We start from the raw sequence: 25,439 nt of genomic DNA, 5'->3' as shown, positions 1-25,439 counted from the left end.
CCACAGATCACATGAGAAGGTACCGCCGTTCGACGACGAGTGGTGACCACACTTCCGGCCTTCACAATAAGAGCTCGTCACGACGACAGGGTTAAAGGGGCCGGGGCTGGAGGATCGGTTGGAAATACATTTAATTAAAAAACTAAAGAAAAAATATATAGTTATTTAAAAAAGAGTCGAAAACAAACTACGGTGGCCCCGAAGTGAAACAATTTTTTTTTACAAAATCAGAATTTTCTTAAACAAATTTACAATTTCCCCAAATTTAGATTGTATCATCTTGTTCTTTCTCTTTATTTGTCTTTGTTCTTGTTCTTATTTAATTTTGATTTATTTTTTATGAAAAATTGCAGTATTTTCTGTGGCTATTGGAAAAAAATAATTTAAAGTTTTACCTTACCTTACCTTACCTTAAATTGTAGGTTTGTTTTATGATTATTTTATTTTATTTTTAATAATAATACATAATTAAAGTTCAACTAATAAGTTGATTTAAGTGTTTCTTAAATAGATGTTGGACTTTATTGTACTCCATTCCATCAGTAAGTAAGTAAGTAATTTATATTTATTATATAGCGCTTTTCCAGACCAGGGTCACAAAGGTAAGTTAAGGTAAAACTTTATTCTTTAGTCTACAAATACTTCACAGAGAGCGCACACAAGTGGTCGCAGCAGGTAGGAGTTCTTAGCAAGTGCTGCAGTTCTCCAGCATTGTTAAAAATATCACAGAGCAGCACTTTATTTATATAGGGTCCCATTGTTTGGTGTTTTGTGCATTGAATCTGGAGATATAAGGTAAGGTAAGGTAAGGTAAAACTTTATTGATTGAAATTGTTCTTTTTTCAATAGCCACAGAAAATACAGCAATTTTTCATAAAAAATAAATCAAAATAAAATAAAAACAAGAACATAAAGAGAAAGAACAAGATGACAAAATCTAAGTCTAAAGACAAAGAACATAGATCAAAGAAAAATAACAAATAACAAAGACAGAGGATACAAAGACTAACATAGGACAGAACATCCAGATACTTTAAGCGCTTAAACAATCAAAACAAAACTCAATAAAAATATATGCTTAAAAGATCAAGATAACCGAGAACAACACAGGAGTCTCAGAAAATCAAGGAAAAGCCTGAACAAATAAAAATGTCTTAAGATGTGTCTGTTTGTACAAAACTCTCTTTTCATTGAAAAGAAAATGCGCTTAAGCCCCGCCCACTGAAGACACTGTTTTTCTGCAGATGAAATCTTCTTTACCATAACCCCACCCACTCTGCTGTGATTGGTAAAGTATTGCGATTTGTCTTGCAGCGTAATCTATCCTGGAAATCTCCAACTCCAAGGGACTCGTTGTATAAACAAAGTGGGTGTGATTACAGCTGGCCGGAGGAGTGAAGCCATTATTACATCAGAACGGGCTCCACGCTCGTAACCTCTCGTTCATGGGGGTAGAACTTTATAAAGTAATAGGTTCATAACATGGTCATGATGACAGACTTACTTCATCTTTTTCAGATTCAACATTTGAAACATGTGAGTCAGGAGAGTTGGGTTTTATAAGTTACCTTTAAGGTTTCAATATTTGAAATGTTGAATTCAACCTTTCAATATTCTAATGGCACTGATATACTTCCATAAGGTCTATTAAAAAAAACTATCATAGGTCTGAATAATTGAAATTTAAATCGACAAATACATCATCTTCACCCAAATATTTTAAAAATACCTATATTGTATGTCAATGCGTACAAAAATATGTTTTTGAACGACATCAAGTAGTACATATTTGTAATGATACATTTTAACGTCGGTAATAACTAAATTATTTTGTCGACACCTGCTGGTAGATTTGTGTCTAACACATGGAACATTTTCTACCCACATCATGACTGTTATAGAAACAAAGTTTGTAATCTATCAAAATAAAGAAAATCTTTAGGTAAAAGTTTATTGATCCCTCAGGAGGTCTCCTTCGGGAAATTGTTTTTTTTTCCAATAGCCACAGAAAATACAGCAATTTTTCATAAAAAAAATAAAAAAAAATAAAATAAGAACAAGAACAAAGAGAAATAAAGAGAAAGAACAAGATGATACAATCTTAGTCTAAAGATAAAGAACATAGATCAATAACAGAGAACAGAATGTCAAGATACTTTTACTCCACTCCTGCCCCCGAACTTAGAATTGTACAATTTAATAGCCCGAGGAATGAATGAGTCCTTGAGTCTATTAGTGTTGCATCATGGGAGGAGCATTCGTGCTCCATCTGCTTCTCTGCTCACTGATGACAGTGTTGAGAGGATGACTGTCATCATCCATGATGGACAGTAGTTTGTCCAGTGATCTCCTCTCAGCAACTGTCACCAGTGAGTCCAGCTTCATGCCAACCACAGAACCAGCCTTTCTGATCAATCTGTTGACACTCCTCTTGGACACATTCTCTTTATTATCATTATAAATTTTTCTTTTTAGGACATTCAAACATAGACCTTTATTTTTTGCTCATTCAAATGTTTTCAAGAAATGCAAACACTTTTTCTTTTATAGTTTTTTTTTATACAGAAGTTTTATTGTTAACATAAAAGGTAGTTAGTTAAAGAGTTAAGTTAATCTTACATTAAGACATCAGATAGATTCAACACAAAATAGAAAAAAAAAAAAGGATTTGGCAAATTTCCCTCTTGGACAATAAAGAAAAACATGGTTCATGTTAAAGACCTTCATGTTTATTCTCTGTGCTAACATCAGATCAAGGTTTAATACAAAATAGACATGAATGACACTTTTAAAAGTTAATAAATAAAGCCAGAGATAAGATGATCCAAGTTGAGATATTTAGGCGAAAATCCGCCATTTCTTCCATCTGTAAATATTTAGGTTCATGCACATTAACAAATGGATATTTTCAGGCAGTAGATTCTGTCCGAGGCAAGCACCAGGTCCTTCTCTCAACATGGAAACCTCAAACCAACAGTTATTGCTCATTGGCCAAATCAATTTAAAGAAAAAGAAAACTAAAAAGGTGCTACTAAGAGTCATTTTTCTTGTTGCCAAAACTAATATTTGTGCTTTAAAAAAAAAATAGAGACGCGAACATGTGTCGAAGATCAATGTAACACATTAAGAATGATCAGAAAAATCATAAGACAAAAATGATGGATTAAATAATCGTAAACTAAAAGTAATTTGGGACTTTTTTTAAAAGCTGATTCTTTCATGAAACCCTAAACCCTAATGGTAGCACCTTTTCAACACGCCGTGGATGAGCAGTATTGGATTTGAAATCAAATCATGTGGATCTTTTCCTCACAGTATTCACCGAAAACACACATTTGACGGACATAAATAAGAATACGGTTGGAGGACGCAGCCTGTCGACACCTCGGTCCACAAGCCGCAGCTGCAAGAATCAACTTTTCCACGACGCAGCAGAAGTCTGACGCAGAGCAGCTTGACTGACAGACACCCGTTCCTGAGCTGATGGAGGGGGGCGGTGTGTGGAGGTGAAGGGTCTGTCACCCGGAGCGGGGGAGGAGGTCGAGCGTACGCATCATTCCATTTTCTGTTGTAGCCTTCTCTGGAAGACGATGGGCAAGATGGCGAGGACGGCGAGCACGCCGAGGACCGCCATGGAGGAGAAGGACACGGCCTCGCCAGCCGTCGTCATCGTGTACAACATGGTTCCGGCTTTGATGGCCACGAAAGAAGGGGGCGCCACTCCTGAGAAACACCGTAGGAAAAATGAATGGAGGCAGGGAAGAAGAGAACAGGGGGTTATGGAGGCATCTTACCAAGGAAGGTCCCGAGGAAGAAGACCCCCAGAGGCACGTTCAGTACGGGTGACGTGATGTTGATCAACCAGTTGGGAAGGATGGGTGTTATCCTCAAAAAGATCATGTAGTTGATTAAATGGCCTCGGTGTTTTTCAACCTGCAATCCAGATACAGATGAATACAGTTGATCCATTAGAAACACTTTTTTAATTCATGTTGAACATCTTTTTTTTCTAAACTCTATTGTCTTCCAAACTCAGGCTGTAAGAAAATATTGATACACTTAAATTTAGTGATTTTATTTCCCGACTATTTTTCTGACGATGTTAAGTATATTTTTGTAGGAAACTACATTTCATTAAATTCAACCCATTCTATGTTGTGTATTTTTTTAAATTTTCATTTATTTATTAGTTTTATTTCTATTTACGTTGTTTTGTTGTCGTTTGCATTTATTTATTTTTTCTGTGTGTGTTGATGTTTTATTCATTCATTTTATTTCCCCGCTTAATCCATTACAAGGTAGCGGGTTGGGCTCGAGCCTGTCCCAGTATCTTCCAGTGAGAGGCAGGGGACACTCTCGACAGGACACACACACACACACACGGACACACACACGGACACACACACGGACACACACACACACGGACGGACACACACGGATACACACACGGACACACACACACACGGACGGAAACACACACACACACGGACACACACACGGATACACACACGGACACACACACGGACACACACACACACACGGACACACACACGGACACACACACACACACACGGACACGGACACACACACACGGACACACGGACAATTTCACCAAATTCCAAATCAACCTCTGTATGTTTTTGGACTGAAGGAGGAAACTGGAGTCCCCGGAGTAAACCCACACAACTCGGGGAGAACATACAATCTCCACACAGAAACGGTGGCTCCCTCCCGACCTGGAAGCGAACCAGCAACCTTCCTGCTGTGAGGATAACGCGCTAACCACTGCGCCAGAAAAAAGGGTCATCGCCAGGATCGATGACTGATATTTTGGTTTCAAAACAAATGAAATCAGTTAAGACTCGATCAAGAGTCACGTGTTGTATAAATTCTGCCCCTGTATTGGGATATGCATCATAGATTCAATGCACAACACACCAAACGGTGTGACTCTATATAAATAAAGTGCTGCTCTGTGATATTTTTAAACAACGCTGGAGAACTGCAGCACTTGCTAAGAACTCCTACCTGCTGCGACCACTTGTGTGCGCTCTCTGTGAAGTATTTGTAGACCACAGGCCGGCCCACCAGGTATGACAGCAGGTAGCAAAAAGAAGCACCCAGACCAGAACACTGTCAAGACATGAAGAAAAGTGGTGATATATATATAAGACGATGAAGCATATACAGTATAGATATACAACTTTATATTTAATATAAAATAAGAACTGTTGTGTCGTGGACTTACCAAGCAGACCAAGAACAAGGCTAAAGGGAAGGGGTACAGATAGCCAGAAAGGATGCTGAGGAAGATGGATCCGGGGATTGCAAATGTTTGTAGACTTTTTTAGTATTAAGGAAATATCATATATATATATATATAAAATATAAAAACATAATGCAAATAGACTTTAGTGATGCTAAATAAGAACAAAAAGGGGCAAAAAAAACAACAGATTTTCTTTGAGGATACAAGATGTATGTGGTGAAGTAGGCCACCAGCACTTGGGTGTAGTAAGCGTCTTTGTATTTTGACAAGACAGTTCCCAAAGCTTTGGCATCTTCCATGCTTCTAGGAATCTTCATGGTTTCCATTTCGTCACTAAGAACAAGGACAAAAATAAATTTACATTGCAAGAGCAAATCAAGCCAAAACCCAATTTAACATATTTTTATCGTGTACTGATTAATAACCTGGAGTATCGGGTCAACCGTGCCGTACTTACTCAGAGAGCTCCGGGAAGTTCCTGTAGGCGAGATACATGAAAGAAGCTGAGCAGGTAAAGATTGCCAGCAGTATCAATATTGACATACGTGCCGAGCCACCAGCAGCGTGAGGAGTTTCTGTGAAGATCAGAAGAGACAAAACACACCAGAGGTTAAAAATAACAGCATCAACAAGGAAGAAGGAGACAATCTATGAGAGAGGTCTTGATATTTTGATGGCCTTGAAATCCCATCAAGACAGAACCAAAGTTGAGGATTCCAATTAGTCATTAACTAAAGAGGTAAATATTTCCTTGCTGGTTGATAATTGAACAAAGCAAGAGGGTTTAGGTAGTAACAAGTGGAAAGATAACGGATATAGAATATTCATAGGACATTTATCATTTCAGCTTTAATATAATAAAACAAACCAAAACAACATTGAGGTCACTCATATGGGATTTTTGTCTCGTCTTATTTAATAATGATTTTGTGTCTATATTGTAGTAACTAATGGTGTTAGAAAATATCGATAAAAACTGAAATATCACAATCTTCCCCCCACTATATCAATATTCAACAGGACTGGATATAATATAATATATATCTCTCTGTTTGTATTTAGTTAACTGATGTTAAGAATGGTGTGTTTACTATCCCAAGGCGATATATTCGATCGCTGCCCCCGTATTGTGATGTGTATGGTATTCCCCAGATTATTGCCAATACACAGCCTTTGTAGTAACACAAGTAACTTGAAGTGTAACTTCCCATTTTTTATTTTTCTGATCTGAGTTATGTTTTGTTGATGTTTTCGTTTCAAAATGGCTGTCAGTTTGGTTCTGAATGACTGCACTGACACGAAATATTGTAGCTTTTTAGTCCTGCAATGAATGTATCTAAAGATACTTTTATAAAAATATATATTAATGACATTTAAGTACAAGTATTTGTTCATTGTTGAGAATTGTGTTATTACAGAACAGTCGCTGCCAAAAGAAGTGAATCATGTAGATATTTGGCTTTAAGAACAAGTAAAGAAAGTCATTCTGGACAGTTACTCGTGATGAACGATGGTTTCCTGAGTCAGCTGCTGTTTTTCTGGGTTGAATTACAAACACTATTTCTATTTCTGTCCACCAACACATAGGTATTTGTTCAAGCGAACGACTGAAGTTTCCTCTGTGGTAATATAGCAGTGAAATACCCGGGATGACGCGTGTACTGAGTTGCATTGTTGCTCATTGGAGATTCACTTCCTTGTTTCTGTAGCGTCAGTCAAACCGGATACAAGTGTTTTATATCACAACGAGACAATTTAAATGTTTTTTTTTTTTTTTACATCATCTGCCAGTGACTCAACGTTGTTACTAACATCTGACGATACTTATGTACGGTGAACATCAAAGCCACAGGGAAGCTAATAATATTAGCTTGTACGTGTGTTCGCTGTACTTTAAAAGGTATTATCTGACATACACTTGCTTTTATTGAACAGAATAACTCATGGAACATCCTTTGAAGAAACGTTTCTTTCGTTAGCGTGTCTTTAACGTACCTTTAAATACTGACGAGTCACTGTTATCTTTATTTACCAGGCCGTCACTATCTCGTCCTTCTCTGCTCTTCTGCTCCATCTTCTGAGACGACTGGACGCTCCTCTGAATGGAAGGCATGTTTTTTCAATGCGATAATAAACTTAAAACCGATTTACAATCAGTCAAGTATCAGATCATTTTACACTTTCTCGTCCCTTTAGCTCAACACGAGCTAGTGCTGCTGTCACAGGGCAGCTACTCAGATAATGACTGCGCATGCGCGCCGCTACTCTTCTGATTGGCGCAAACCGGTTCACGCTTGCATTCGTCAGCCGTCCGAAATCCAGACACGTGACGTCCTACAGGAAGTGACAAGATGATGTTTTTCTAAAAGAAATATGTATTTAATCTCAAGTTATTTTTTATCGTGCACATATCAAAAAGGTAAATATCTTTGAAAAGCAGTTAAATGCATTTTTTTTGCTTGTTATGCAGGTGATAAATAAAACGACAAAGTACCTCAAATAACATATTTACAAAGAAAGTTTCCTTTAATTTAAACGTATAAAAGTATATATTTCTGTTGTAGTCTTTTATATATATATATTTATATATATAGCTACTAAAACATGTGTCATATCATTACTACATTTATTAAATTTTTATTAAATTGTAGTTATTCTTCTGTATTGTAATTAGAAATAGCTAAACTGGGGGTTTATCAACAATGGCAATATTGTTCTCTAAATATGTTTCTCCGATTAACTTAATTTCAGATTCTACATGAAATCAAAAAGGAAGATAAAATTGTTCCAAATACATTGTGCTGAATTTTCTAATCATTTGTATATCTTGTACATCAGTTCGATGTAATGTAAGTAGGAAGGACAGTGGATGAAAGTTGTAAAGTAAAACGAGAATTGTTTTCAATAATGTCAGGGACTGCATTGTTTTAAGGAAAAATATTATAAAGTCTTAATTTTCCATATTGTTGTAGGGTCACAAAAATCCAATTATATAAAAAACACTTAGTTTAAGACATTTATTCATGTATTCACTCTCTACCATGTTCCAGGATCAGCAATGTATACCTGGGACTAGATTTGTGACCCTTTGTGGGGGCTGTGAACATATACTGCTCCCCAAAGACTTTGCAGTTTATCAAATTATATTTGAAAATGTCTATTAAAAACCCCTTGCCCATTAAAGTATGTATTCCCCAATTTAAAAAGGTAAGCAGTCTAATTGTAAGGTAAGGTAAGGTAAAACTTTTATTTTTATTTTTTTTAAACAAATTGTTTTAACAAAGTGTTGTAAAATTGTGATGTGTTTTATAAACTATCTGTAGTTCTCAGACAACAGTATGACACCAACATTTTGGACAGAGATGAGAAAAAAAACGTAAAAAGTTAAAGTCCAAGGAAAGTTAGCAGTAAACAAGTCTGTATAAACAATTATAAATAATATCAGTATAAAGTTATTTCTATAACTCACTATAAATTAATGTGTTTTAACTGTTACAAATCTGTGTGTGAAAATATAACTTATGCACTACAAAAAACATCTTCAGGGTTTTTCCAAAACACACAAAAAGTTGAGCCACTATTTGTGCATTTTGAAAATTCATCACACAAAACAACTGTCGGTAAACATCAGTCATGCTTCCTCACAATCTCATTCAGTTCACAGTATTGGTCCCTTGATAATATTTTACCTCACAGTAAAACACAACACTCAAACAATAAGCCCCTATGATGTGAGAGTTTAGAAATAGACTTAATAATAAAAGTAATTTATGATATAAAATATCAAGATTTACAATTGTACATTCAAGACCAAATCATCTATAATTTGTTTATTACTTTCTAATCAAATATAAGCTATACAATATAAATGGTTTGATTTGTCATCTGTTGGTTTATTTTATCTTTAGTAAGTAAGTAAGGAAGGAAGTAAGTAATTTTTATTTGTATAGCGCTCTTCCAGACCAGGGTCACAAAGCGCTTAAACAATCAAAACAATATTCAATAAAGTATATACTTTAAAGATCAAGATAAAACTGATAACACAACAGGAGTTCCAGAAAATCAAGGAATCCAAGACTTTGTAAAAAAAAATAAAAAAAATAAAAGTGAGTAACCTAGCAGTGAACAAGAAAAAACAACAATAATAACCTTCAAAAACTACATTTCCCAAACGAACAGCCGCAGCCGGATGTTGGTGTTGCACAAATTTGGCGCTGATCTATCCGGGTCCTTCATTCACTGCTTCCTTTCGCGCCGGGTAACCGGAGAGCTGTGCGTCCATGTGCGCAGTGACTGCAAATTGTTCAAGCCTGAGAAATAAATCCGAGGTCTAAAAGCAAGAGTTTTCAGGATGGATCCCGAGTCTTTGGTCGAGGCCCTTCGGGGTACGATGGACCCGAACCTGCGGGAGGCCGCGGAGAGCAAGCTGAACGAGGTAAAAAAAAAGCTGCTGGTTTTGATCGCTTGTGTGGCGCGGTCTGTGCTCGGGCCTCACAACATCAAGATGGTGCGATCACGCAGGTCCCCGATCGATGCCTTTTGCTGTCGTGACCCCCGACAGTATCCGTGTGACACCCCCTCGTGTACACTGTGTCCCGAGGATTAAAACGTTCTGCTAGTTTTTCCTCCCTTTCGAAGTCTTTTAGCTCCTTCTTTCCCACCCCAGCTGTGTTGCTAATGCTAACCGAGCTAACTTTGTAGCGTGAGCCAAAGTGGGAAGTGTTGTGTCCCGTGTTTCACTTTGACTGGTTGTTGTTACACTTCCCAGACACACACGACGTGTTACATGGAGACTGTTGTCGCGTTTATTTCGTCGATCAGACTTTGTATCTTGCTAAAGAAGCTAGCTAGGCTAGTGGTGACTGGGAGCTACATAGCCGCTGCTCACGTGTCACTGTCAAACCGACCGAGTGATGACATTCTTCGACTGTCTTATCAAGACAAATAAAACATGTTTGACAAAACGTCCGTGAGTTTGTCTGGAAATGTATTCGTCGTAAACGGATCAAGTTTTTTAAAGAGTCGGGACTGACGCTCACGTTTGTGCTGACGAAAAAGTGCATCCATGTGGCTCTTTAAACTTTTAAAATGATCCTTCATTTTTTTTTTCCATGAGGACTTTCTAGGAAATCGCCGACGAGTTGTTAACATTCCGTCCCTCTGTTGAAGATCCGAGCATCTGGAATGTTGAGCTCACAATGAAAAGATATTTGTCAGCACACTCTTTTGTTGCGACTACACATTTAATTTATAGCTGGAGGATCATCAGTGGGATCCTGTGCAGTACTTTTTTAAAGTTTTAGAATAAGTAAGCTGAAGATTAAGTTGAATAGAAAGTCATGTAAAATGTAGTAAAGATGATGGATTATATTGTTTCATAACAAGTCCAGTGTATTTTTTCCTCCATGAATAGTAATTTAACTCAAACAATTGGTTGTTTTTTTTCTTCTTCTTTCAAACCCACTCATGTAGCGTGATGATTCACGTGAACGTCTTGTTCACACAGCACATGCGGGAGGTATATCCGTGCTGTAAAATGACTTAAGGCATGTAATATGGGGGAGGACAGAGTCATTCTTTTTGGAGCTCTCAATCTAAATCCAGCCCCGATGCTTAGTCATAAACTCGCACTGGTCCAGTGTTTTTTAGTGCAGGGTGACCAGCGAAAGATGGCGCTTGACTTCAACCCAATATTAATTTAAATAGTTATAATAGTTATGTCATTGACACAGAATGTAAACTTTTTAAGTGTGTTAAGAATCTAGTCAATTGTGTCTCAAATCGTACAGATGTTCTGTCATCTGTCACATTCTTACAAGTGTTCGACTACATACCAACCGGGTGGAAATATGCTGGATGACCTATTTATTTTTTTCATGAAATGTTTCGCCGATGTTTGTGTAGCCGAGCTATTCTCAGCTGTTTTTAATTGTCATTTCAGGGTCACACCCAGGTAAACTTTGTGTCCACTCTGCTGCGAGTCACCATGTCTGATCAGCTGGATTTGCCAGTCAGACAAGCGGGTGAGTCTCGTCTGTGACGCTGAAACCCCCATATGGCTTTTTTTTCAACAACCAACATGTTTTAGTGGTTTAATGTTTTTAGCTATTAGCCATGTTGCCACGTCACATTCTTCCATATGAAGTGAATGAGATGTACATTTAAAAAATAATAATTTTTTTATGCAAGTTCTGTATCATTTTTCACCTCGCATGGTTACTTTATAATCCATTATTCGTACTCTTGTATCTGGCTACTGTGGTATTTTATCTCCTGTTAAGAGATCAGCTGTCAAATGTATTTGAAAAGGGCGAGATTGAATGATGTGTCACTAATTTATTAAATAATCGTACTATTATTTGTATAGTGAATTTCAAACCATCGTTGTGGCTTGGTGTTTAAGAAAAAAAAAAATCTAAGGGTGTTTTTATTGAATGTTTCCATGTGTGGATTTGTAACTATTGCTACAAATTAAATTGTAATGAGTTAACGCAAGAACTTTCTCCTAATGGAATGTTTTTTTGTTTGTCCAGAAATAGTTCATTTGACCTTACTTTTCTCAAATGTGAACCATTTATTATGTTTTTTTTATCCACTCATCTCTGCCCATGTTTTTACTGTCAACTAAGAACCACTGCAGCCTTTATTTTCACACGATTTACATGAAATGACAAGTATCTGTGATGATCTTTTATATAGAAAATGGCTTATTTCAAACTCCATGGTTAAATACTGAATTTGTCTGACAGTGAGACTTGCTTCCTCCTTTTCTTCCAGGTGTTATTTACCTTAAGAACATGATCACCCAGCACTGGAATGAAGCAGAGTGTTCAGGCTCGGAGCCACCTGTCAATAACATTCCTGACGAAGACAGGCAGTTCATACGAGACAACATCGTGGAGGCTATCATTCACTCTCCAGAGCGCATCAGGTAAAACGAGCGCCTTCTATCCCTGATCCTCTTTCTAAATTAACTCTTTTTTTTTTTAACCCAATGCTTTGTGCCTTCCAGGGTCCAGCTGACGACATGTATCCACCACATGATAAAGCACGACTACCCCGGCAAGTGGACCGCCATCGTCGACAAGATCGGCTTTTATCTTCAGTCCGACAACAGCGCAGGCTGGCTCGGCATTCTGCTCTGTCTTTACCAGCTGGTGAAAAATTATGAGTATGTTTCGAACCCCCCTCCATTCATCGGGACTCTGCCAAGACACTGTGACTAATTATTCCGCTGTTCCACAGATACAAGAAGCCCGAGGAGCGTCAGCCCCTGGTGGCAGCCATGCACATATTCATGCCCATGTTGAAAGATCGCTTCATTCAACTCCTCCCTGACCACTCCAGCGACTCTGTCCTGATCCAGAAACAGATCTTTAAAATTCTATACGCCCTCTTTCAAGTAATGCATCTTTTTCTACGGTTTTGGCTGCATCATTGGCGGGTCTTTTAAGTTGTGACTTTGTCTCAACAGTATAACCTCCCACTGGAGCTCATCAACAGACAGAACCTAACAGAGTGGATGGAGATCCTCAAGACAGTCGTGGATAGAGACGTTCCCCTGGTGAGAAGAAGCCTCGGTTCTGTTGTCGGCTGCTCAGGTGTTTTGTTTGTGGAGTCATAAAATGGAATCTTGGGTTCTGTCTTTTTAGGAAACGTTGCAAATTGATGAAGATGAGCGGCCCGAGCTGCCGTGGTGGAAATGCAAAAAGTGGGCTCTGCACATTCTGGCTCGGCTCTTTGAAAGGTATTTTCTGAACCTCTCAAGATGTGTTGGATTTTGTTCTAATATTTGTTCCTCGTCCAAAGATACGGAAGCCCCGGCAACACAACCAAAGAGTACGCAGAGTTTGCCGATCTTTTCCTCAAGGACTACGCAGTTCCTGCACAGCAGGTAAGAAGTTTCAAATAACGCAGTTTATCTTCTGCTGTTTCAATGTCTTTTTTTGACACAATACTGCATATGTAATTATATTCAGGAACTGCAGAAGCTCTTTGTCATTGTTCACACCGATTTATGTGAACAGCAGATAAACTTCAACACGAACAAAGAACTGTGTGGGGAGGCTGTAATTGCCACAGCCACCAACAAAACAATCTCCCATGATGCCTTTCAACACACTGCTCTATTTATGACGGCTAATTGGTTGCTACAATAATGTATTTAAATTCTATGTCTGTTGCCATGTCAACGTGATCGACGCCTGCTATTGGATGACTGGGCGGCAAAGCATTATGTTAATTTACCTTTCTTTCATCCTATAAATAATCCTTATCCTTCACATTTCAGGTGCTGCTGAAAGTCTTGTATCAGTACAAGGAGAAGCAATACGTGGCTCCAAGGGTACTTCAACAGACGCTCAACTACATCAACCAGGGGATAGCACATGCCCTTACATGGAAGAACCTCAAACAGCACATCCAGGTACTAACGCTGAGAAGGTTTTGTTCTCGTATTAGATTTACATTACATTAAACAAAATGTATGTTTTTAAATTTCCCAAATCTGTTGTTTTACTCACTTGTTTTCGTCTTCCTCCGCAGGGCATCATCCAGGATGTGGTTTTCCCACTCATGTGTTACACGGACAGCGACGAGGAGCTGTGGCAAGAGGATCCATACGAGTACATCCGCATGAAATTTGGTAACTTGGAAAAAGTTTGAGTCGAAGCTAAATGTGGTTCTTGGCGACTGACCTTGTTGACCTTACAGATGTTTTCGAGGACTTCATTTCTCCCACGACAGCCGCCCAGACTCTTCTCTTCACCGCCTGCAACAAAAGGAAAGAGGTCAGTTGTGCTGATGTTCTCCATAACTAATACACCGAAGACACTCTTTCTCCATGGACACTCGTGACACTGGTAACAAAAAATAACGTATTGTTGTTGTCCTAGTCTATTATTGACTGCAGACTGGCTGGAATCATGCAGAGAATTCCCCTTTTCTAGTCCCTGGATTTTAGTCCTGCATCCACCAACATGTTTTGAGAAGCACATTTTATACGACAGTTTATCTGGTCTGGAAATTTAAAACTAGTTTGAAAGCAGGACTGAAGCTTCGCATTCGTATAAGTCACCCAAACAGAGAGCAGATTCACCTGTTCTGGGTTAACAATGATGAATGGCTACTAGGCCCTAAAGAAAAGTGTCAGATCAACAGTTACAACAGTTTTTATTACATTGGAAAGTGATTTAATTTGAGTTGGTGCAGCAGTTTCATTTCCCATTTTAATTTTTTTTTTTTTTAATGATCAGCTGTATCACACCATCTAAAAGGAACATGATTTGGCAGGAAAAGTGAATTATTAAAGGACAGAAGTTAATCTTAGTTTATGGAAAATTAATAACTAACTTAACTGTATTAATATATATTTGGAGTTTTTACCACATTATTGTTGAAAAATCAAAATTTTAACCATCAAATCTAAATAACCACCTTTGTAGAATGTCTATTTTAAATGTTATTATTATTTATTTTGTGAATTACACCCACCTGGTACATGACCATTGATACTTTTAACTTTGTTTGGCTTCCTCCTTCAGGTTTTGCAGAAGACGATGGGCTTCTGCTACCAGATCCTCACTGATCCAGCCTCTGACCCGAGGAAGAAGGACGGTGCTCTTCACATGATCGGTTCTTTGGCAGAGATCCTGCTGAAGGTAAATCATTGGTCCATGCGCCTTCAGCCACATTTTCGTTGACGTGCAAAAACTTTACCCATTTTTTTTTCTTCCCAGAAAAAGATTTACAAGGATCAGATGGAGTTCATGCTGCAGAATCATGTTTTCCCTCTTTTCCGCAATGAACTGGGCTACATGAGAGCAAGAGTGAGTGACCTGGATTTGAAGTTCTGACAAGTAGAAAGAAGATATTGTACTCTTTGTAAATGGGCTGCTATATTTGATTTGTTGGCGATCCAGCATGATCTTCTTCTGCACATGTTAATCAGGGGAAACTGTTCAAAGTTGACCTGAAGTAGAAACTGGTGTTACAGCAGAGAGGTTTATGTTTTTGTTTTTCTTCTAAAGGCCTGCTGGGTTCTGCATTACTTCTCTGAGGTGAGGTTCAAAAGTGACCAGAACCTGCAGACGGCCCTGGAGCTGACCCGCCTTTGTTTAATCAACGACAATGAAATGCCAGTCAAAGTGGAGGCTGCTATCGCGCTGCAGGTCCTAATCAGCCATCAGGAAAAAGGTGAGCCAGCGGTCTTGTTTTTAAAGGTCGACAAAACGGTTTTTCGTTAGTCACCGACTCTTCTTCTTCTTCTGCGCAGCCAAAGAGTATGTCACCCCCTTCATCCGGCCGGTGATGCAGGCGCTGCTGCACATCGTCAGGGTAACGGAAAACGATGACCTCACCAATGTCATCCAGAAGATGATCTGCGAGTACAGCAAGGAAGTCGCACCCATCGCCGTTGAGATGACGCAGCACTTGGTAAGCTTGTAGGGCTGTGTTTTGGCAGGAATCTGGCAAAACGATTTGTCCACGATACAAGGGCAATTATACAATATATATTGATACTTGCACAATATATTTGTAGTATTGTCGAGTACTTGACTCTGGTGTTGCAGAATTTACAGACTACATAAATCTTGACGAACCAAAAATGTGTCCAAACATCAGGTTTAAACGCTGCTGGACTCGACTGTATCCTCTCGTCCTCAGTCTTTGCAATTGTTCCTTTAGCTACAGAGGATCATCAGGTTTAAACGCTGCTGGACTCGACTGTATCCTCTCATCCTCAGTCTTGGCAATTGTTCCTTTAGCTACAGAGGATCATCAGGTTTAAAAGCTGCTGGACTCGACTGTATCCTCTCATCCTCAGTCTTTGCCATTGTTCCTTTAGCTACAGAGGATCATCAGGTTTAAACGCTGCTGGACTCGACTGTATCCTCTCATCCTCAGTCTTGGCAATTGTTCCTTTAGCTACAGAGGATCATCAGGTTTAAAAGCTGCTGGACTCGACTGTATCCTCTCGTCCTCAGTCTTTGCAATTGTTCCTTTAGCTACAGAGGATCATCAGGTTTAAACGCTGCTGGACTCGACTGTATCCTCTCATCCTCAGTCTTGGCAATTGTTCCTTTAGCTACAGAGGATCATCAGGTTTAAAAGCTGCTGGACTCGACTGTATCCTCTCGTCCTCAGTCTTGGCAATTGTTCCTTTAGCTACAGAGGATCATCAGGTTTAAACGCTGCTGGACTCGACTGTATCCTCTCGTCCTCAGTCTTTGCCATTGTTCCTTTAGCTACAGAGGATCATCAGGTTTAAAAGCTGCTGGACTCGACTGTATCCTCTCGTCCTCAGTCTTTGCAATTGTTCCTTTAGCTACAGAGGATCATCAGGTTTAAACGCTGCTGGACTCGACTGTATCCTCTCATCCACAGTCTTGGCAATTGTTCCTTTAGCTACAGAGGATCATCAGGTTTAAAAGCTGCTGGACTCGACTGTATCCTCTCGTCCTCAGTCTTTGCAATTGTTCCTTTAGCTACAGAGGATCATCAGGTTTAAACGCTGCTGGACTCGACTGTATCCTCTCATCCTCAGTCTTGGCAATTGTTCCTTTAGCTACAGAGGATCATCAGGTTTAAAAGCTGCTGGACTCGACTGTATCCTCTCGTCCTCAGTCTTGGCAATTGTTCCTTTAGCTACAGAGGATCATCAGGTTTAAACGCTGCTGGACTCGACTGTATCCTCTCTTCCTCAGTCTTTGGCATTGTTCCTTTAGCTACAGAGGATCATCAGGTTTAAAAGCTGCTGGACTCGACTGTATCCTCTCGTCCCCAGTCTTTGCCATTGTTCCTTTAGCTACAGAGGATCATCAGGTTTAAAAGCTGCTGGACTCGACTGTATCCTCTCGTCCCCAGTCTTTGCCATTGTTCCTTTAGCTACAGAGGGTCATCAGGTTTAAACGCTGCTGGACTCGACTGTATCCTCTCGTACCCAGTCTTTGCCATTGTTCCTTTAGCTACAGAGGATCATCAGGTTTAAACGCTGCTGGACTCGACTGTATCCTCAGTCTTTGCCATTGTTCCTTTAGCTACAGAGGATCATCAGGTTTAAAAGCTGCTGGACTCGACTGTATCCTCTCGTCCTCAGTCTTTGCCATTGTTCCTTTAGCTACAGAGGATCATCAGGTTTAAACGCTGCTGGACTCGACTGTATCCTCTCGTCCTCAGTCTTTGCCATTGTTCCTTTAGCTACAGAGGATCATCAGGTTTAAACGCTGCTGGACTCGACTGTATCCTCTCGTCCTCAGTCTTTGCCATTGTTCCTTTAGCTACAGAGGATCATCAGGTTTAAAAGCTGCTGGACTCGACTGTATCCTCTCGTCCTCAGTCTTTGCCATTGTTCCTTTAGCTACAGAGGATCATCAGGTTTAAACGCTGCTGGACTCGACTGTATCCTCTCGTCCTCAGTCTTTGCCATTGTTCCTTTAGCTACAGAGGATCATCAGGTTTAAACGCTGCTGGACTCGACTGTATCCTCTCGTCCTCAGTCTTTGCCATTGTTCCTTTAGCTAGAGAGGATGTTGTGACTGCTGCCAGCTAGCCCCGGAAGTATAATTAAAACAATGTTTTTATTTAAAAGTATTTTCTTTTTTTTTTGTAAATGGTAACTCTGTAATATCTATTGTAATATAAACCATTAAATAACTGATAAAAATGTGAAAAAAAAAGTTTAGTGCTGTTGAATGTTGATATACTATCATTTAAAAAAAAGAAGCAATATGTGTATTGATATTTTCTCACTATAGTATGGTGTGTTCTGCGAGTCAAGGATCCAAGATGGAGTCGGCTTAAGTTTGTTTATCTTCGAGTCCCTAATCTGTTCCGGTCCCTGCAGGCGATGACGTTCAACCAGGTGATTCAGACGGGACCCGACGAGGAGGGAGGCGATGACAAGGCGGTGACGGCCATGGGCATCCTCAACACCATCGACACGCTGCTGAGCGTGGTGGAGGACCACAAAGAGGTAAATTGAAACGCGTCCGGCGAACATGCCTCCCACGCCGCCGCTCGGCACTCGGCCGCCACTTCCTCTATTGTGATCCCGCTGCCAACACGCTGCTGCCTCCCACCAACTCCTTGGAACAGGCGCTCTTTCCTCGGCATGTTTGAAATGACTCAGAGGCTGAGGCAGCAGCTAGAAATAGTGCCGGGACATGAAGTCATTAGCTAGTGTTGCTTTCCAGGAAGAATCATGGATTTCCGGGAGGACATCAGTCTTTAAAAAAACATCATAAAATGCACTTCATTAATTCAAACGATGAAAGCACTTCTTAATGAGAATCATTATTATTAAAGACGGCACCAGAAGAACTGTCATGTAAATCACTTATCGTGTCGAAGGGAAAGGTTTTTGCCAACTCACTCCTGGCACTGGTCGCCACAACAACAACAACTTTGATCTCCTTGTAAACCGCTTCATGCCACTGACAGATTTTGAATTTATTTCCATAATGGCCGAGAGTACCTTCTCCAGGAGGGTGAAACCAGAGCCTCCTTCTCGTGTTCTAAAAGCTACGGCACAAGCCAAAGTCCACATTTGTTTATGACATTGTAATTACACTGGGGAAGCCAGAAACGAATGATGATCCACGAGTTTGTGATAAGATGTCAGATGAGATGTCCTTCTGAAAAAAAATGCTTTAATTTCTGTTATTTGTTTGGTGCTTAAACTAGTTTTCCTGTCTCAGATTACTCAGCAGCTCGAAGGCATCTGCCTGCAGGTGATCGGCACTGTGTTGCAACAACACGTTCTGGGTAAGTTGTGTCTTACCTGCACCGTCGCATTCCTGCTGCCGGGTTTTTCAGAGACGACTGTTTGCCCGTCAAAGTGTTTCACTTCTGTTACTCAACCTTTTTTCACCGCTACACAGAATTTTACGAGGAGATCTTGTCGTTGGCGTACAGCCTGACCTGCCAACAGGTTTCACCACAGATGTGGCAGCTGCTTCCACTCGTTTATGAAGTCTTCCAGCAGGACGGATTCGACTACTTCACAGGTTTGTGAATCGACCACTGAGCACACAAGTGTCCCCATTTTTAAAATAAATGGGTGTCGAACTCAAACATGGGGCCACATGTCAGCAACAATCTGGGTCCAGGGATGAACGAAATAAAATGTATTTTCACAATACTGTATCCATTTTCAACAGCAGTGTGTCACATTTTAATTTATTTAAATGTATTATGCAATTTTAATGACGATATCCGGCTTATTACTGAGAACAAGAGGATACAGTCGATTCAAGCAGCGTTTAAAGCTGATGTTTGGACATTTTGGTTTTAAAAACAAATGAAATCAGTTACGACTTTGTCAAGTCTTTTGGTCTCGAGAGGGTCAAGTACTCGACAATAATACAAAAGTATCCTTGTTGCTAGATTATTGCAATATGTTCCGACAAATGTGTGTGAAAAAATTAAAATTTCAACGCGTATTTGGAGGTTTGCAAATTAATTATTGACATTTGTTATCCAATCTTTATTGCCTCTTAAATGAGTGAAACTTTTGTGTGTATTTTTTGTTTAATTTTTGGTGCGAAACGAAATTGAGGGCCACTTAAAATTTGATCCCTGGGCCTTGAGTTTGACACCCATTAGTAGAAGAGCAGTTTTTAATATTTTTTTTTTTGTAGTAACTAAGGTTTGTGCCTTTTCAGACATGATGCCTCTCCTTCATAATTATGTAACGGTCGACACGGACACCCTCCTGTCAGACACCAAATATCTGGAGATCATCTACAACATGTGCAAGAAGGTAAAATAACAACTGAATAAATCTCCAGTGTAAAATGCTTAAATTGACACGGTTTCTTCGCAACAGGTGCTGACGGGGGATCCGGGTGAGGACCCAGAATGCCATGCAGCGAAGCTACTGGAGGTCATCATTCTGCAGTGCAAAGGTCGTGGCATTGACCAGGTCAGTCTGGAGTTTTCTCTCTAAACGAATTAAAGGGGAAGTTTTAACATTTAAAAAAATGTTTCCAAGGTTGTGCCTTTGTTTGTGGCTGCTGCGCTGGAGCGTCTGACGCGGGAGGTGAAGACCAGCGAGCTGCGGACGATGTGTCTGCAGGTGGCCATCGCTGCACTTTATTACAGCCCGCCGCTTCTCCTCAACACTCTGGAGAATCTACGCTTTCCTAACAACACTGAGCCAATCACAAACCACTTCATCTCCCAGTGGCTTAAAGATGTCGACTGCTTCCTCGGGTGAGGCTTCTAATGCCGAAAATACTCGGAACTATCTGTATAGTACGGGTGTGTATTTGCAATAATCTTGCCATACGATAAGTATCACGATACCAGGGGAACAATATGGTATATTGCAACGTTTTTTGAGATGCTGTAGTAACAAGGATATATGTGTAGTATTGTTGAGTACTTATACATATCACCTACAACTGGGGCAACAATACTATAAATTCCTATATATTGCAAAACTGTAGTAACAAGGATATATTTGTAGTATTGTCGAGTACTTTACTCTGGTGTGGCAAAATTTACAGACCACATGACTCTTGACGAAGTCGTAACTGCTTATTTGTTTCGAAACCAAAATGGAGTGTACTGCATCCTCTCGTACCCGGTCACCATTGAAAGTTCACAGGATTTTATTTTTTCTTTAAATGCAGACTGACGTCTAAGTTAACACAAACACAAAAATGTACTCTTCATACATATTAAATGGAATATATCCGTGTATAATTTCAAAGACAAATTATTGAATATAAACCATAAAAGATCTCCGAAAAAATGTAAAATCGATTTGATTTTTACAGTAAAATGGTCGTGAATATTTTCTCGCACTTACTATATAAAACATCTTTTCGCTCGTTTGACTGACATTTTGTTTTTGTTCGTAAACACAACCAGCCTCCACGACCGAAAGATGTGCATCCTCGGCTTGTGCGCCCTCATCGACCTGGAGCACCGGCCCCCCGCCATCAACCAGGTGGCCAACCAACTTCTTCCAGCAGCCATTTTGCTTTTTAGCGGCCTAAAGAGAGCGTACGCCTGTCGAGCGGAGCACGAGAACGACGAGGATGACGACGACGAGGACGGCGAGGAGGACGAGGACAACGGTGAGACGTTCAAAGAATCTTAATGTCGACGAGGTTGTTTCAAAGTACGCCTCCCCTCGTCCACAAATGCAGCGGAGCTGGGCAGCGACGAGGACGACATCGACGAGGAAGGACAGGAGTACCTGGAGATGCTGGCGAAGCAAGCGGGAGAAGACGGAGACGACGAGGACTGGGAGGAGGACGACGCCGAGGTGACGGCGCTCGAAGGCTTCAACACGGCCGTTGACGACGAAGACAACTTGGTAGACGAGTATCAGATCTTCAAAGCCATACTACAAAGTAAGAACACACTGGTGGCAGGACTTGAGGGTTCGAGAACAAACGGTAAATCTTTCCCTCCTTCTGCGGCGTAGATATTCAGAGTCGTGACCCCGGGTGGTATCAAGCACTAACGCAGACCCTCGACGAGGAACAAGGCAAACAACTTCAGGACATTGGCACACTTGCAGACCAGAGACGGGCAGCACACGGTGAGAAAAATCAGAGTAGTTTTCTCCTTCGGACATTATAAACTTATATTTAGCACCGCTTGAGGCACAGTTGTTGACATCCTATGCTGTAAATGTGCTACAATAAAAAATAAAAAGCGATATTAAACTGCATGGAAGTTGTCTTCGTCTTTTGCAAGAACACATGGATTCAGAGCAAAAATATTTTGTTAATAATGGAAGTATACAATATTGAATATTACATTTTGAAACTAAATAACTAGGTATAGTTATTAAAATTAAATCATTTATATTCAAAGGTTGAATTTGTTGTTTTTCAATAATTTCATAATATTTTTTATAAATATTTAATTAAAAACTACATGCAATATTTTTTCCATTTGCCGCCTTTAAATTAATATACAAACTTTGGTTTATAGTACCAGACAATACCAGGAGAGCACTGAGGTACTTCATTTAACTTTCAATCATTGTGTCACTATTATACGAATATAAAATATTGTATTTTGAAATTATTGGTCAAAACACACGTCTTTTTTTCACTTCAACTTAAACACATGTTCAACCTTTCAATATAGAAAGTATTGAATTAAATGATTAAAAAAAGAATCAAATGCAAAAAAACAAACATTAAAATAAAGTGTCAACATTTAGCATTCAATATTCTGATGACACTGATAAACTCGAAACCCTCCATTTTGTTTCTCATTGGCTCCTGGTTGCTTCCGCAGAATCCAGGATGATCGAGAAGCACGGCGGCTACAAGTTCACGGCTCCAGTGGTGCCCCCCACCTTCAACTTCGGAGGCACCGCTCCGGGAATGAATTGAGTCGCCCCCCCGTTCTACCTTTTTATTACTCTGTGACTGATTGTAGTGAAGTGAAAAAAAGCTTGTGTTCTTCCCTTAAGTAGTGGTTCCAGAACTGGTTCTTCTCAGTCATTCTCCAAATCTATCGAGTGGGAAAATAGCAGCAGACGATGTGGGAAAGCAACCAAAATGCAACCAATGGCTGGGGAAAACAAACCAAGAACTTGAGCATGATGCAAAGAGAAGAAGCTCCGAACAATGTTGTCTTTTTTTTTTTTTTTTTTGGAGTCCGGCGTTGGAAGAGAAATGATGGCAACTCTTTTGTTTGTTTCCCAATTAAACACAAAATATGGATTTAACAGGTAGAAATTGATAATGGGACTAAATATCGCATTATCGCCGACTGGCTGTAATAGGATTATACCTCTGGTAGTGCTGATGTCTGTTATTTTCTGCATAAACTTTGCGTTTGTGCACAAATAAGCCAAGGTCAAGAATTTTCCAGAGCCTTGGCACAAACTGACCAGAGGTGTTTGTAAGGCGTCAACTGTATTCATATGTAGCATATTGGATACTTCATAGTACTATGTGATGCCTGATCGCTGTAAATTAATGACTAGCACTTTCATATTGTTCAGGTCTTCTAGCCTTCTGTATCAGACTGCAATTTTTTTTAAAAATTGAAGACGATTTAAAAAAAAAAAGAAAAAAAAAATGAATACAGCTGTAACTTTAAGTGTTACCGGGCAAGCAGCTGCCGGAGGAACCGACGTGACAGACGCCCGGATACTCGGCAGATCAGGGGGAACCTCGAAAACTTTGATTTTCAGGATAAATCATGGAGAAAAAAGAAAAAGAGAGAATGCTCTTGGTGTTCAGGGCGACGTGGCTGCGGGACATGTTTGTGAGCGCTGAAAGTACAATTGGATACATCGGTGATGCATGTACAATTGGACTTGTCGTGAAGGTCTCAAGCTTTTGGTTGGTGTATGGATGAACCATCTATATATACAACAACATATTAAAAAAAGCTAAGGGAACTTGTGACGAGTGAGTGTTTTCTTTCACCAAATCTGGCCTTTTTTACTTTTTTCTGGACAGTATTCAGCACTAAAGTAAAAGAATAAGATTGCTGGGTCTACATTAGTGTGAAGGTGGCAGTGAACATTCATACCAATACATTAGTATTGTGTATTGGAGAGTATCTATGTTAATTTGCAATAATATATTTGTAGTATTGTCGAGTACTTGACACCCGTGTTGACGAATTCACAGACCACATGACTCTTGACAAAGTCGTAGCTGCTTTTTATTAGTTTTGAAACGCAAATATGACCTAAAAGAAGCTTGAGTCAAACGTATCCTCTCATCCTCAGTCATCACTGGGATTTCATTGTCACTTCAGAGGCGACCAGAAGTTTAATCACAACAAAAACAGTGTGAATGTTTGCATGTAAATAAAGAAATTAATATAATTGCTTTATTTGATACAGACTTAATTAAACCATAATCCATTAAAGAACTATGATGAAAAGCCAAATAAACTAATATAAAACATGTTTTTTATATATAAGTGCAGTTGAATATCGATACAGTAGCTTCCAAACAATGTAAGTGTTTTGAACGTGTACGTTTTCAGTTTTTTCACTGAATGACCAGGGAAAATAGAATCATTAGATCATAATTTGCGACTTTCAAAATTGATCGCAACACAGTCACAGGTTAAAATTCCATCTTGAATCAAGTGAATCCATGTCTGTGTGAAACTTTAAATCTTTATATTTGTCAGTATTTGAGCCTCAACATTTACCGATGACGTGTCCAGGGTGTTTCATACCTTTCGAACTTCCGCTCTGTCCATTTTATTCCCCTAGAGAGAAAACAAAATTAAAATAACAAACGCGGCTCGAGTTTTTTTTTAATTTTAAGAAGAAAAGTCATCGAACATATTCCTCACCTTTCCACGGTGTGTCGCCATTTTCTCTCTGCGGTTGCGTCAGACGATTTGTTAACTTTCTTCTTCCGCGTCCTTAACGGATAGTTTGAATAACCAAGTAAAGATTCAGACAAATGGGAATTCATGAAAATTATATTTGACCACAATAATTTTTAACATGATGGGACGATGTAGGACGAAAAAATACTAAGTGTTATAATCGATTATTGGATTAAAGAGCAGGATACAATACTATAAATAAGGTAATATGAGACGAATATTTAAGTTCCCACAGCAACGTGGACAGTGAATGCAACACGCGTGTCATCAGACTTTTTAGCTGCTGCTTTAAAATATTTAAAACGTTTATTTATTTGTTTTAATTCTTAACAAATAGTTTGTTTTACTTGAGAACATTTTACACGGTTGTTTCGGAGGAATTTAAAGTGTTTTTTTTAACTACATTTTCCTGTTATTCAAATATTTGTAATCTTGCTGCTTCTTTATTTTATATTATTTTATTCCATACTTTTACTTGCAATTTCTCTTTTAAAAGGGATATGGCTTAAAATGTTCTCTTTGTGAGATCTATAAACCATGTAGTAATCTATCTTTCAAACTTATTTACTAAGTATCACAATAACACAATCTGATACTAACCAAATGTTTTATTATTTATTATTTCCGGATCTCATTGTCAATATATTTCAGAATCTTCTATATAAAAACAAATTATTATTATGATTGATACACGAGCGAGTGATTTTTATCATAATTAAAAATAAATAAAGTTTAATCACAAAAACGTATTAATAATAGTACGTAAATTATATATATTCTACAGTTTTATATTTGAAATTAATTATCATCATCCAGTAGATGGCGCAATTAT

The 25,439-nt window shown here is 39.2% G+C and overlaps 2 protein-coding genes across 4 annotated transcripts; one reads left to right on the top strand and one right to left on the bottom strand.

Annotated features, from left to right (window-relative positions):
• Window positions 1–2,707: 2,707 nt before the first annotated feature.
• tmem41b (transmembrane protein 41B) lies at window positions 2,708–7,503 on the bottom strand. 2 transcript variants are annotated; one of them, XM_087793757.1, is made up of 7 exons: window positions 7,265–7,503; window positions 5,727–5,844; window positions 5,474–5,602; window positions 5,249–5,342; window positions 5,029–5,133; window positions 3,795–3,933; window positions 2,708–3,723 (listed from the first exon to the last, which is right to left on the bottom strand). In XM_087793757.1, exons 1-7 carry the CDS (start codon window positions 7,380–7,382, stop codon window positions 3,554–3,556), a joined length of 873 nt encoding a protein of 290 aa, XP_087649883.1. In that variant the 5' UTR covers window positions 7,383–7,503; the 3' UTR covers window positions 2,708–3,553. The 2 variants fall into 2 exon arrangements, with proteins under 2 accessions (XP_087649883.1, XP_087649884.1); XM_087793758.1 differs by lacking the exon at window positions 7,265–7,503 and adding an exon at window positions 6,914–7,095.
• A 2,002-nt stretch (window positions 7,504–9,505) lies between these two features.
• ipo7 (importin 7) lies at window positions 9,506–22,711 on the top strand. Of its 2 annotated transcripts, none has more exons than XM_087793704.1 (25): window positions 9,506–9,704; window positions 11,211–11,292; window positions 12,047–12,200; window positions 12,282–12,440; window positions 12,515–12,671; window positions 12,744–12,833; window positions 12,922–13,016; window positions 13,079–13,163; window positions 13,560–13,694; window positions 13,814–13,913; window positions 13,982–14,058; window positions 14,812–14,928; window positions 15,007–15,096; window positions 15,298–15,463; window positions 15,543–15,703; window positions 18,114–18,242; window positions 18,967–19,033; window positions 19,150–19,275; window positions 19,933–20,030; window positions 20,097–20,192; window positions 20,262–20,482; window positions 21,146–21,354; window positions 21,427–21,633; window positions 21,708–21,824; window positions 22,535–22,711. In XM_087793704.1, the coding sequence occupies exons 1-25, from the start codon at window positions 9,621–9,623 to the stop codon at window positions 22,630–22,632; spliced, it is 3,120 nt and encodes a 1,039-aa protein (XP_087649830.1). In that variant the 5' UTR covers window positions 9,506–9,620; the 3' UTR covers window positions 22,633–22,711. The 2 variants fall into 2 exon arrangements, with proteins under 2 accessions (XP_087649830.1, XP_087649829.1); XM_087793703.1 differs by having other exon boundaries at window positions 19,909–20,030.
• Window positions 22,712–25,439: the final 2,728 nt, after the last annotated feature.

The sequence above is a fragment of the Callionymus lyra genome, chromosome 6 (assembly GCF_982586985.1).
Source record: "Callionymus lyra chromosome 6, fCalLyr1.hap1.1, whole genome shotgun sequence".
In the NCBI taxonomy this organism is placed as follows: domain Eukaryota; kingdom Metazoa; phylum Chordata; class Actinopteri; order Syngnathiformes; family Callionymidae; genus Callionymus; species Callionymus lyra.
Note: the sequence above shows the minus strand (reverse complement) of the source record. Positions and strands in the feature narration are given on the sequence as shown.